Genomic DNA, 13,930 nt, shown 5'->3' on the forward strand with positions numbered 1-13,930 from the left:
GAAGCATTTTAACTTGCATTAATGCTTTATGTCTCCGCATTTATATTAAAAATTCACACACAAATGAAAATGGAAAAACTGCCAATATCTTATTTCTGTCCCCCGTTTTTCCCCTCGTAATCATATGCTTAGGTACCTTTTGACCCCATGGGAAAAAAATTATCTAACATTCAGAATGACCAATAACAAGAAGAAGAGAATTTTTTTTTTTTTTTGAGAATGAAGTGTTTCCCATCACAGCGGATTCTTAAGCATGTTCTCCACATGTGCGGCATGCTAGCTGCATGTCTTTTGGCGTAATTGTTACACGTCTGGCACGGATAGCACAAAGGTTGGTGTCTTCAAAAAAGGCCAACCAGATTGGCCTCGCTTGCCTCCTGCAAAGCACCGATCGCTGCGCTCTGGAAGTGCAGATCTGTTTTAAAATCCTGAGCAATTTGTCACACCAGACGCTGGAAGGGAAGTTTGCGAATCAGAACTTCAGTGGACTTCTGATAACGCCTAATTTCACAGAGTGCCACAGTACCAGGCCTGTAACGATGAGGCTTCTTCACCCCTCCAGTAGAGGGCGCACTCTTGTGAGCGGCTTTTGTAGCCAGTTACTTCCTGGGTGCTTTACCACTGGTAGATTTGCGGGCAGTCTGCTTGTACGAGCCATGGTGTAGAGACCTCCTTACTTACCCGCCTCTCCCTCAGCTGGAGCTTGGTGAGTGAGAGGCGGCGCTGGCGTTGGACAGCAATAGCGGCAGCTGTGAACACAACTTTTTTTTTTTTTGAGACAGAGTCTCGCACTGTCACCCAGGCAGTAGTGCAGTGGCGTGATCTTGGCTCACTGCAATCTCCACCTCCTGGGTTCAAGCAATTCTCCTGCCTCAGCTTCCAGAGTAGCTGGGACTACAAATTAGCCACCACCCCCAGCTAATTTTTTTGTATTTTTAGTAGAGACGGGGTTTCACCATGTTGGCCAGGATGGTCTTGATCTCTTGACCTCGTGATCCGCCCGCCTCAGCCTCCCAAAGTGCTGGGATTACAGGTGTGAGCCACTGCCCCAGGCCCATCTTCCCTACTTTTTTTTTCTTTATTTTTACCTGCAGCTGCCTTTTTGTATAACTCAACTTACCTACTTTTAAATGTAGAGTTTGTTGGCATTAAGTACGTTCACGTTACTGTGCAACCATCACCGTTATCCATCCCCAGAATGTTTTCATATTGCAAAACTAAAGCCCTATGCCCATTAACAGCTTATATTCCCACTCCCTCCACCCCCGGCAACCTCTGCTCAACTTCCTGTCTCTGAATTGGACTACTCTAGGTACCTCCTCTAAGTGGAAGCATATAATTTTTGTCCTTTTGTGTCTGGCGTATTTCACTAACATAGTGCTTTCAATGTTTATGCATGTTGTGGCATGTGTCAGAATTTCTTCCTTTTTAAGGCTAGATTTTATATATGTGTGTGTGTGTGTGTGTGTGTGTGTGTGTGTGTGTGTGTATACATATAGTTTTTCACACAGTGTGATCAGATGATTCAAATATTTTGTTTTGAGGCTTTAACCATCAGAGATTCTTCCCCCACCTCACCCCTGTTTTTTTTTTCCTGAGTCACACAAAAAAATTAAATTAGATATTGCTGGGGTAGGATTTGGATCCTCTGAAGGCTGTAAGGTTGCATATGTTGTCATTAAGCGAAAAAATGTATTGATTGGCAGGGTCCTGCCAAGAGTTAAAGTGCCCAGAGCCTCCAGGCCGGTGCGGGGGTCACCTCGGGTCAGGCAGCTTCAGGGCATCAGGCTACTCCAGAGGCCTCAGGCCTGGGCAGTGGGCAGTAGGTACTGGCCACGGACCAGAGCTTTCTGTGCCTTTCGTGACCCTGATTTTCTCTGGAGATGGTTGTTTAAAAAGATGTGTTTTCTGAAGGAATGTAAAATGGTGCAGCCACTTTGGAAAACAATCTGGCAGTTCCTCAGCAGGTTAAACTGAGAGTTACCGTAAGACTCAGCAATTAAAAAAACAAAAAACAGAACAAAAAACCAAAAAATACAATCAACACATTTTTGCCAAAGAGAGAGAGAGAAAAAAAAAGACCCAGCAATTTCCCTACTGGGGATCTACCCAAGAGTGAGGACGAACGTCCAGTCAGAATTGTTCACAAATGTTTGGAGCAGCAATGTTTATAGCCAAAAAGTGGGAACAACCCAGTATCCATCAACTGATGGATCAACTGCTGAAACAGAATGTGGTCTGCCCATCCCATGGGATATGCATTGGCCATAAAAAGGAATGCAGCACTGACACATGCTACGTCGTGGATGAACCTTGAAAACACGCTAAGTGAAAGAAGCCAGATGTGAGAGATCACATCTTCTAGGAGCCCATTTCCGTGAAATGTCCAGAATAGGCAAATCCATGATTGGGAGGGATGGGTACAGGGTTTTTTTTTTTTTTTTTTTTTCCCCAGGGAGAGGTGATAAAAATGTTCTAAAATTGCTTATGGGGATGTTTGCACAACTCTGTGAATATGCTGGAAACCATTAACTTAAGGGTAAATTGTACGGTGTGTGTATTATATCTCAATAAAACTGCTTCAGAAAAAGATAGGGTTTAGCTCAGCTGCCACTGTGTGTCCCGCAGGTGGATAAAGTGGTTCAAATGTTCGAGACCATGTTAACCCGCCACACGACCATGGTGGTGGGGCCCACAGGCGGGGGCAAGTCCGTCGTCATTAACACGCTGTGTCAGGCCCAGAGCAAGTGAGTATGAGCTCCATGGGGAGGGCCTGGCTGCAGGGGGCGCACAGCGAACGTTTGGTGGCCGTATTACCGAGTCCCACTGAGCTCTCTGATTTCCTGGGAGGGTAAAGTTGTCCTACACACACCCCTTTTGACTCAGCATGTGCTTACTGACTTTACTGCTGACTTAGTGAAGATATTTTAGAATGTGAAATAGTGACCCATTTGTGCATCATATGGTGAATAGGTTCATTTGTGAAATTAGAATTTCACGAACTATCTTATAGTCTCCTTGAAAGGAGACTTTGAAAATGAAAGTAAGTCATAGTTTCTTGGTGTCCGGATTGCTTCCTTAAAGTAAGTCAGGATTCACATTATGCAGCACTGCTGTGGTTTCAGAGTGGCCAGGACAAGAGTGTCACTTCCCTGGGTGCCTTACAATCTCCAGCCCTGCAGAGGCAGTTCTTCGTGAAGGAAAAAGTGATTGTACATTCTCACATAGAAGATCGTAAAGGAGCCGGGCGTGGTGGCTCATGCCTGTAATCCCAGCACTTTGGGAGGCCAAGGTGGGAGGATGACATAGGCCAGGATTTTGAGAACAGCCTGGGCAACATAATGAGACTCTGTCTTTGCGTTAAAAAAAAGTTAGCTGAGTGTGGTGACGTGCACCTGTGGTATAGCTACTCAGGAGGCTAAGGAGGGAGGATTGCTTGAGCCCAGGAGTTAGAGGCTGCAGTGGGTGAGGATTGTGCCACTGCACAGCAGTCTGGGCAGCAGAGTGAGACCTTCTCTCTAAAAAAAAAAAAGAGAGAGTGTATCATAAAAGTCTACAGTGGATTGAAAGCCTTCTATCCAAAGTGGGTTCCTGACTCTTCACTTCTCCCCTAAGCAGTAACTAACTAGATTCCAGAAAGACCTTGGATGCTGATAGCCCGGCAAAAAATCTAAATCAAATCTACAGTTTTTGTGACTTAAACATTTCTAGGTAGTCTATGAAAGCTAAAGAATAAGTGACTGTCATTTGTTCCCATTATTTCTTCATATGTTTCATATGAAAAAAAACAGTCGACAGTGGCTTACTGACTCTAAGTGGGCTGTGCTGGGGCCATCTGCATTTCATTCTTTTCATTTTTTTTTGAGATGGAGTCTTGCTCTGTCGCCAGGCTGCAGTGCAGTGGTGCAATCTTGGCTCACTGCAAACCTCCGCCTCGTGGGTTCAAGCAATTCTCCTGCCTCAGCCTCCCGAGTATCTGGGATTACAGGTGCATGCCACCACACCCAGCTAATATTTGTATTTTTAGTAAAGAGGAGGTTTCACCCTGTTGGCCAGGATGGTCTCCATCTCTCGACCTCGTGATCTGCCTGCCTCCGCCTCCCAAAGTGCTGAGATTACAAGCGTGAGCCACCGCGCCTGGCCTTGTATTTTATTCTTTAATTAATTCATTGTTAGATAGTTTATAGAACTATCACATACATATGTGTGTATGTGTAATATAACATGCACATTATTATTATTTGCTGATTTGTTGGTTGTGAACTGGGGAGTGCATGAAGTTTAGTTCTCTTCAGATTAATTGATGTTATAGTGAGTGCTGCGGGGATTTACAGGCATCATGGGGAGAAATGCCATCTGCTTGATTCACGAAGTCCACACAGAGCAGGTGCTGTTCTGTAAATAAGAAGGAGTGAACGTTAGTAGTTCAAAGCCTTGTTATTTTCCTGGGTGGCTGAATGTGGTCTCCTATACACCCTTAATTCTGAGATATTCACTTAAATGTCATATATTTGAATATGTAATATGAAATCAATATGAAACATACATGACATTTAGCTTCTTGGTGCCCTCCAAAGGCAAAGCTGTGCTTCTAGTTCAGACTGCATTTGTGCTGTGGCTACAGTTTTGGTGAAATGTGGTTGCTTTATGTTTGGAAGAAACCACTAACAGTGAAGGGAAGCCCAGGGGAGAGTTTACATGGGTTGCATTTTAAATTTTGGATTGAATTCAAAACATCTAATTCCTCACAGAGGGAACCCAGATTGTTTTCCTCATGTATTTAGTTTGCTTGAACCATGGCTAAAGTCTCTCTGATTTAGGCTTGGGCTGATGACAAAGTTATACATCCTGAACCCCAAAGCCATGAGTGTCATAGAACTCTATGGCATCCTGGACCCCACCACCCGAGACTGGACCGATGGCGTGTTGTCAAACATCTTCAGGGAAATCAACAAGCCAACAGATAAGAAGGAGCGAAAGTGAGTATCCTTGTAGGTAGGAAAGAGCCTGGGTTAGTTAATGTTAATTAGCTCATCATTAAAAACGGTGGCAGGAACGGGCATGGTGGCTCTCATCTATAATCCCAGTACTTTGGGAGGCTGAGGTGGGCAGATCACAAGGTCAGAAGTTCGAGAGCAGCCTGGCCAATATGGTGAAACCCCATCTCTACTAAAAATACAAAAATTAGCCGGGCATGGTGGTGGGCCCCTGTAGTCCCAGCTACTTGGGAGACTGAGGCAGGAGAATTGCTTGAATTGGCCGGGAAGCGGAGGTTGCAGTGAGCTGAGATCACACCACTGCACTCCAGCCTGGGCAACAGAGTGAGACTCTGTATCAAAACAAACAAAAACAAAAACAAAAATGGTGGCAGGACTATACATTGTGTACATTGCAGCTTCATGCTTGGATTTCAGCAGACTCAGAATGGAATCCTGGAGGCTGTGCTTAGGAAGTGCAGTGTCCAATCTTAGTGCTTTGTGTATGTGAACAGTCTTCTTAGCGATGCAGTGCGGTGGGTACCGGGATTGTTCCCAGGTTACCACGGAGAAAACTGAGGCCTAGAAGGGCCAGAAACGTGCCCCAGGGCCTGGGATTTGACCCTGATTTGTGTGACTCTATACAGCCGCTGTCAAGCTCCTGGTCACCATGTTCTCTGGCAAGGTAAGTCAAGGAAAGGTAGCAAAGTGCTGTGGAGCGTGCAGGCGTGCCCTCCTGAGCCATAGCTTTCCATCTGTAGATGTGGTTCATGGTGCCCCATGACGTCACCTCGTGCCATGGCCGGGGCCACGTGAGGCCAAGTAAGGAAAGGCTCTGGGGTGGGTGTCAGGTAAAAAGCTTTTAGTTGGTCCTATAATATCTCTTTGGTAAACTCAGGAATGGTTCTGATTTTATGTTCTAATCAAATCCCATTAATAATAAATAAAATCCTGAAACAACAAGAGTCCGAAGTCCCGACTCATGGCTTTTAAAACAGCTGCTTCTTAGCGCTTTGCCCCTGATTCTGGACGGACTCAGGGTTCCACACGGAGTCCCCTTGTCTTGTTTCTTGTCAGTCTTTAATTTTGAGCAGTTCCTTAGGATTTCTTTTATCTTTTGTGACCTTCTTGTTCTGGAAGATTCCGGACCAGCCGTTCTAGAGAATGCTCTCCGTTTGGGTTTGTCAGTTGCTTCTTCGTGATTAGATTCAGGCTACGCCTCTTTGACAGGAAGGCCGTAGGACTGGTGCTGTGTCCTCCGCATCTCATCACGGCACATGGTGTTGGTTGCCCTGTTATGGGTGGTGGTACTCTTGATTATTGGGTTAAGGTGCTGTTTTCCTCTTTGCAGTTGATATGCAACTGTAGGGAGCTCTCTTATGACTAAGTAAATACCCCATTTCTCATCCAGCCTTCACCCATTCACCCAGTGGTTTGAGCATCTATTGATGGTTGCTTGAATCTAGTTGTCATAGTCATTGTCTTCTTCTTCCTCCTCCTCCTCACCTTCCTCCTCCTCCTCCTCTTCTTCTTCTTCTTCTTTTTTTTTTTTTGGGAGGGGTCATACTCTGTTGCCCAAGCTAAGTGCAGAGGCATGATCATGGTTCACTGCAGCCTTGAACTCCTGGGCTCAAGCAGACCTCTCACCTCACTTTTCTGAGTGATTGTGACTACAGGTACATGTCACCATGCCCAGATAATTTTTGCTTTTTTTGTAGAGACAGGGTCTCCCATTACTGCCCAGGCTTGTCTTAAGCTCCTGGGCTCAAGGGATCTTTCTGCCTCAGCCTCCTAAAATGCTGAGATTATAGGTGTGAGCCACCACACCTGGCCTTTGAGTCTTCTTATAATGAATGTAAATGGAGACTTTCTATAGGGACAACTGGTGACATTTGAATGTGGACTGTATATTATATAATAATATGTATCAATGTTAGATTTTCTGACTTGGGTAATTCTGCTCTGGTTATGTAAGAGAAAGTGCTTATTCTTAGGAAATACTTGCTTTAGGGGAAAGGGGCATTTTATCTGCAATTGACTCTCAAATGATTCAGAGAGAGAGAGAGAGAGAGAGAGTATGAGAGTGCAAATGTGACCAAAAAAAACATAACAATTGGGGAATCTGGTTAAATGCCATATGGGGGTTCTTCATACTATTTTATTCTTGTAACTGTGTAAGTTTGAAATTCTTTAAAAATAAAAAGTTAAAAAGAAAAAAAAAATGGGAAGGAAATAAACCAAAATGTTAATGCTGCCAAAAAAAAAAAAATCCATCTATTCATATCAGTGAGTTAAATGGGCACTGTCAAACTACCCTTTCGGCATAGCAGAATGGCGTCCATCCTGCGGAGATGGGCTTTGCTGAGTGAGATGTAAGCCATTATAGCCACAAAATGGAACCGTCATGAAGTTTGAATACCTGAGGCCTTGGAAGTAGACCTGCTGCCAGGACAGATGGTGTGTCAACCAGGGCTTGAAAACTCATATGCCCCGAGGGACCCAGCAGGTAGCACAAATGAGGGAAGTGGAGCTAAGTACGTGGTGTTATTAGTTTCCTAGGGCTGCCATGACAAATAACTGGTGGCTTAAAACAGCAGAGATTTATTATCTCACAGTTCCAGAGGCCAAAAGTCTAAAAAGAGGTGTGGGCAGGACTGCACTCCCTCCGAAGGCTCTAGGGCGAATCCTCCCTCGCCTCTTCCACTTCTGGTGGTGCCAGGTGTTCCTTGGCTTGTGGCCACATCATTTGAGTCTTTGCCTCTGTCTTGGCCTTCCCCTTTGCCTGTCTCACATCTCTTCCTGCTTTTCTCTTATAAGGACATTTGTCATTAGATTAGGGCTCATCTGTATAATGCAGAATGATCGCCTCTTAAGATCCTTAATTACGTCTGCAAAGGCCTTTCTCCAAACAAGGTCACAGTCACAGCTTCTGTGTGAACAAATCTTTTGGTGGTACCATTCGATCCACTACACATGAATATCCAGAATACTTTCTTTTCTCTTAACTGTAGCACAAGGAAACCAGGGGTTAAAACCAGCGTTAAATAGCAACTGATACTCAGCCTCAGATGTAAGAGAAAAATGAGATAGGGGCTGGGGGCGGGCAGGGACTACGGCACTTTCTGTCTCCATGGTCAGCCACTACTCAGCATCAGCAGATTGTTCCCATGAAGGAAGGAATGCAGGTCTGTGTGCTCAGAATTTCCAGTTTGCCCTAGAAGTGAGAAAATCAGATTTTTGTGTGAAGTTCCCTAATTCTTAAATATTGGCAACGAATTCAAACATTTTTCTTTTTTGAGACGGAGTCTTGAACTGTTTCCCAGGTGGGAGTTCAATGGTGCGATCTCGGCTTACTGCAACCTCCGCCTCCCATGTTCACATGATTCTCCTGCCTCAGCCCCCTGAGTAGATGGGATTACAGGCACACACTACCATGCCCAGCTAATTGTTTGTATTTTTAGTAGAGACGGGATTTCACTATGTTGGCCAGACTGGTCTTGAACTCTTGACCTCGTGATCCACCTGCCTTGGCCTCCCAAAGTGCTGGGATTACAGGCTCAAACAGTTTTTTATATACCATTCAGTCAAACCTCTGGGCCAACTAGGGTACTCTTTCTCAGATCCTGGCTAGGAAACCCTGGGAAAAAGACATTCAACATGAATGGGCAGGTTATACCAAGTTCCATAATTGGAAGCTCTCTAGGACCCATGGGTCTCCTTTCTTTGGCTGCTCCAGGTATATTTTATTTGATGGTGATGTGGATGCTCTATGGGTGGAAAACATGAATTCTGTGATGGATGACAACAGGCTGTTGACATTGGCCAACGGGGAACGCATCCGGCTCCAAGCACACTGCGCCCTGCTCTTTGAGGCAAGTGGTAATTAAAAGTAAATTTGAACCTAAGTCTTTCTTGCAATTAAACATGTAAATGTTTATTAAAGTAGTAGTAAATATAGATGATTTAAAAAACAAACAATGCTTAAGGGTTTATAATAAGTACAACCCTGTGTTCTTTACTCCTCTCATCGCTCTTTATCCCAGAAGTGTCTACTTTTACTTTTTATGAATTGTTTCTTCTGATGACTAGTATCTATAAGTAACAGGCTTAGCATGATATTCTTCCTTTATACATTTTATGGTTTATACATTATTTATTGACTGATGGCTACAAAAGTGAGAATTCATCTCTTACACCATTAACATCAGAATAGTATATTGCTAAGTTGGTTAACAGTACATAATGTTTACATTATAATGAAGACAGAAATATTTACTGAAGAACCAACTAATATACTATGATTACATTTACTCTTTTTTTTTTTTAGAGCCATTTGCTTTGTCTGGAGTTTGTAATTGCCTACCTTTTTTCCCTCACACTGTTTGCCTTTATCTTAACCTCTTTTTTAAACTTTCTATCATATCAAGTATTCTGTTGAGCCTCTTTATTTCCTGGAGACTGTTCTCCAAAGCCTTCTATTTCCTGCTTAGGATATGGACTCCTTGTTTCATAGGTGTGGCCCTGGGACTTGCTTTCACTCTTAGTATTAATGCCATTCCTAACTGTAAAATTTGTCAGTGCATGAAATATTTGTACATATTATTATCTGATGAGCTGACTGAACTGTATTTTTTTGTAGAGAGAGCTAGGTTTGTTAATATATCTGGTTTAGTTGTATACTTATGAAGTTTTATACTACCTGATCTCAACTATGTTAAAAAAATAAAGAAAAAAGATTGAATGGAAAACACTCCAAAACAACATTTGTTTCTGGGTGGTGGGATTTGGATAACTTATTTTCTTCTTTATACTTTTCTATTTTTGTCAGATATTCACAACATATTAATTTTCACGTTAATTTTATAATAAGAGAAAACCAAAAAGTTGTTACGTCAGAAGTATGTAATCTTTTCATCATAATCCCAGTTGAAAGCTGTGTTCATCTTGGTATGATTTAGATTTTGTGCAGTTGTAATAACTTTGCCTAAGAGAAGGTCCTTAAACATCTAGTTCATCTTGCGCATAGCTTTAGCCAGGATTGATTTTCTTTATTTCTCCAGGTTGGAGATTTACAGTATGCCTCCCCTGCAACTGTCTCTCGATGTGGAATGGTTTATGTGGATCCTAAAAACTTGAAATACCGACCATACTGGGAAAAATGGGTTAATCAAATCCCCAACAAGGTGAAAACTTTTTCTAAAATGAACTTAAAGTTATTAGTGTTGGTGGCTAGTTGGATGACATAGTCCAGAGGGATGTTTGTAGTGGAAGGCAATGACCTTGTCCTTGACCTGCCCGTGTCCTTGAGCACAAATTAAGTGAAAACAAGGCAGACACACTTATTAGATTCCAGATAATTTATAGCCAGCGGGATAGGTAATGATTGGACTCTCTGGTCTAGACCAGAGGTTGACGCCTTTTCTGTAAAGGGGTAGATAGTAAATATTTGAGGCTTTGAGTGAGCCATGCGATTTCTTTTACAACTGCTCAACTCTGCTGTTGTGGCGTGAAAGCAGCCAGAAATTTGTACACAAACGGGCATGGCTGTGTACCAATAACACTTTATTTACAAAACAGGTGACAGGCCAGAAGTGTGTGTTGTCTTAACAAAAGGCTTCTGTGAAAAGTGCAGAGATGGATATTACAGTCATATGTGGGTTGTGGCTCTACCACACCTGGGACACTATGACCACAGTCTCAAAGGAACACAAGTGGCCTGGGTGTGTCTCTAGAAAGGCTGCCAGGCTGGAGGTGAATGGAAAACCAGGACATAATTATGCCGGAGAAAAGCGGAAGAAAGGAAGGATGATGGAACCATTTGAGGCACTGTCCTATGGGAGGCAGCTGTCTCGGGACCCAGGCAGTCCCTGTTAGTGATTGGTGCCTTGATCGGGAGGGGGCCTTTGCTGCTTCACACTCTTTGCTGGATGACTGTGGTCATGGGACTTGAACTCTAAGATGATCAGCCTCTCTTATGACAAATGGGACCTGTTATCTTCCCTTTCTCCTTCCCAAGGGCATGGCAGACCCTGTGGCAGAGAAATGAAGGACTTCATGATGAGCTGAAAGTATGTCGTAAAGGACAAATCTCTGCCAACATAGGGCACTATGATCAGGGCCTCCTCACCTGCCAGTGTACCATCATCAGGGCTTGTTGCTCAACCCTCTTTAGGCAAGAAAAGCTTTCCACCAACTTCCATTTAAATAAACAAACTCTTGAAATGCTTTGGAATGCTGCTTTTTTTTTTAATAGGTGGAGCAATACAATTTGAATAATCTCTTTGAGAAATATGTACCCTATCTCATGGATGTGATAGTGGAGGGGATGGTGGATGGAAGACAAACAGAGAAGCTGAAGACAATAGTTCCTCAGACAGACCTCAATATGGTAAGAAACGGTCCCTGCGGTCAGCAAAAAGAAATTCCTTCCTACAGACAGGCCCACGGGGCCTTAAGGGGAGTGGAGATGCCAGTCAGGGTAAGCAGTAGCATTGTGGACCGGTGCCATGCTTGCTTCTGTGCAGGTCAAGATACTGGGTTCCATCTGTCTGAACCAACATGAGGGGTCATATGTTCCCATCCTCTGGGTCCCGGAATCCTGGGATTTATGATTGGAACGGAATCTGTGTGGGTGGACTGTGTGGGCTGAACCAGATATTTTCCTGTGAACCAGGTAACCCAGTTGGCCAAGATGTTGGACGCGTTACTAGAAGGAGAAATAGAGGACCCTGACCTGCTGGAGTGCTACTTCCTGGAGGCTCTGTACTGCTCTCTGGGAGCCTCCCTGCTTGAGGATGGAAGGGTGAAATTTGATGAATGTATCAAACGCCTTGCTTCCTTGACTACTGTTGAGACGGAAGGAGTTTGGGCCAGCCCTGGGGAACTGCCAGGTGGGAACCGAGTGCTGCCTGCTTCCCTACTCTGAGTGCCTTTGGTTAAATTTCTAGAGGAAGCGAATAAGCTTTTCCGTATTTCTGTCTGTATGAGTCTTCCAGATAGTTTGCTTCTCTAGAGGAACACGCAGTGGTCGGAGCAGGTGGCGGGACCCCCGGGGCAGTTAGCACTCCGACTGCGGTGGCAGGAGTCCACGCCCTCTGGAGGGTCTTTCCGGATGAGAGTCAGCTTTCCTTGCCACAGCCGAGGCACTTGCTTCCTTCCCTCCTTAAGCGTTTCACATTCTGCAGGACTTGGAGTTTCTTCTCCTTGGGCTTCTCTGTCTCTTATTTTTATTTTTAGCCAACTCTCTCAATTTCCACCATGTAATCCATCTGCTGTATTCCACAGTATCTGCACAGTAGAAAATCAAGTGTGGATTTGTAAATCGTTCATAGGAAATCATAAAATTAACATTTTATGTTTTTGCACAAAAATGTGCATCTTCAAAGAATCATACATGATGAAAAGGATGCATTCTCCAAGGCTGTATACGGGGCTAGGGCCGTTCTTTGTCCATCTCTTATTGATGTTTGAGCATGGCTTGGAATATAGATGCTTTTGAAGTTGCATTTTATAATCCTTACCTGGTGGTCTTTTTAAAGTTTAAAATAAAATGACCTCCAGTCTTGCTGATGGAGAGTTATGGAGTAATTAGAAGATGTTGTACAAGTCCCTGCTGTGTTCGCTGGCAGTCTGACTGCTCTTTTTCAGAACCGACATCTCCCTTGAAGGAGTGCTCTCCAGCTCCGTCGGCCGTGCTGGCTGAGGGTTGCTGCCGTCTGCAGTTCCCTCACTTGGCGATGATGTTGGCCTGCTTCCCCGGCCTGCCTCCCTCATTTGCCCTCATCTTGGGGACCTGAATGACCCTCTGAACCTCCCATTTCCAGACACCTGTTTGCAGGTCCAGCCCTCCAGGCCCTCAAGCATACCCTAGACTCCCCCAACGCCCGGCGCTATCGTGTCTGTGTCACAAATCCCGCTCTCCGCCTGCTCTGCTTCTGTGACTCGGGATACACGTGCTCCAATTTGGTCTCATGGGGACGGTCAGTCTGTTGCGCCGGTGTCTGCTGTTGCCTCGAGCTCCCACCACTTGCCCCTTCCCTGCGTCCTCACTTCTTTGGCTGGTGGCCCTCACTTCAGCCACGCTTGCCCAAGACCCCGAATGCCTTGCCTGGTTGTCCTGTTGAATCCCTCCGAGAAAACCCCAAGTCTGTCTTCTCTGCCTCTCTAGGGGCTGGCAGCAAGAAGACCATGACTCTGAGCAAAGGGGAGGTGATCTCTGGGTTCGGTGTTGAAGTCAAAGTTCATTGAGTGGGTGAGAGCTGGCAGGTGTCCTTGCAGCAGCATGAGAAAGGACAAATACAGTTGGGGACTGCTGAGTTAGGAGAGGATTGTGGACTGGTGGGAGATGATGGCTTGGCTGAGGAGGAGGCGGTGAGACAGGTGTCTCCATCAGTCCCAGTCCCCGCTGGCACACACACTCCTGGCTCCGTCTGAGTCTCTCTCTCACCTCCAGTCTCCCCCTCTCTACCATCCCAGCAGCTCTTAGACATGCTCAAGTAAAGCCTTGCATGGTCTGGGCAGAGGTGATGGTGATTACAGGAGGGGCCAGGGCTCCCGAGCTCCTGGGCACCTACCGCTTCCGTCTCTCCCCTGCCCGGGTTGCCTGTCTTCCTTTTCGCATTGTCTATTGTGCCTGCGCTTCTCCTGTGGCAGTGCTTTGGGCTCCACACTGAGAAATGGCTGCTTCTTGCCTGTATCTGTCCCCCACCTGGCCCTCCAACAACTGTAAGGCTAGGGACCAGGGCTCTCTGCCGCACCATTGTATTCCCAGGGAAGTGTATGTCCAGTGAATGGGAAGCATTAGTTCAGAATACTCAGAAAGAGTCTGACCAGTGCACAAGTCACATCAGTGACTGTACCGTGAACAAGAAGCACAAGCTCCAAATACTTGGTGTCTGTCCAGTGATGAGTAGCGTTAGTTCAAGGCATTCGGTGTCTGTCCAGTGATGAGTAGC

General features: G+C 45.1%; 1 protein-coding gene across 1 annotated transcript in view; it reads left to right on the forward strand.

The window, feature by feature from the left end:
• The window catches only part of DNAH10 (dynein axonemal heavy chain 10), a 177,268-nt gene that overhangs the window by 95,229 nt on the left and 68,109 nt on the right, over positions 1-13,930 (forward strand). The window contains exons 37-42 of the mRNA XM_037744185.1: positions 2,629-2,747; positions 4,821-4,979; positions 8,713-8,848; positions 10,037-10,159; positions 11,230-11,364; positions 11,650-11,866. Coding sequence (XP_037600113.1) covers positions 2,629-2,747; positions 4,821-4,979; positions 8,713-8,848; positions 10,037-10,159; positions 11,230-11,364; positions 11,650-11,866 — 889 coding nt within the window. The remainder of the gene's footprint in view (positions 1-2,628; positions 2,748-4,820; positions 4,980-8,712; positions 8,849-10,036; positions 10,160-11,229; positions 11,365-11,649; positions 11,867-13,930) is intronic.

The sequence above is a fragment of the Cebus imitator genome, unplaced genomic scaffold, assembly GCF_001604975.1.
Source record: "Cebus imitator isolate Cc_AM_T3 unplaced genomic scaffold, Cebus_imitator-1.0 Scaffold169, whole genome shotgun sequence".
NCBI lineage: Eukaryota > Metazoa > Chordata > Mammalia > Primates > Cebidae > Cebus > Cebus imitator.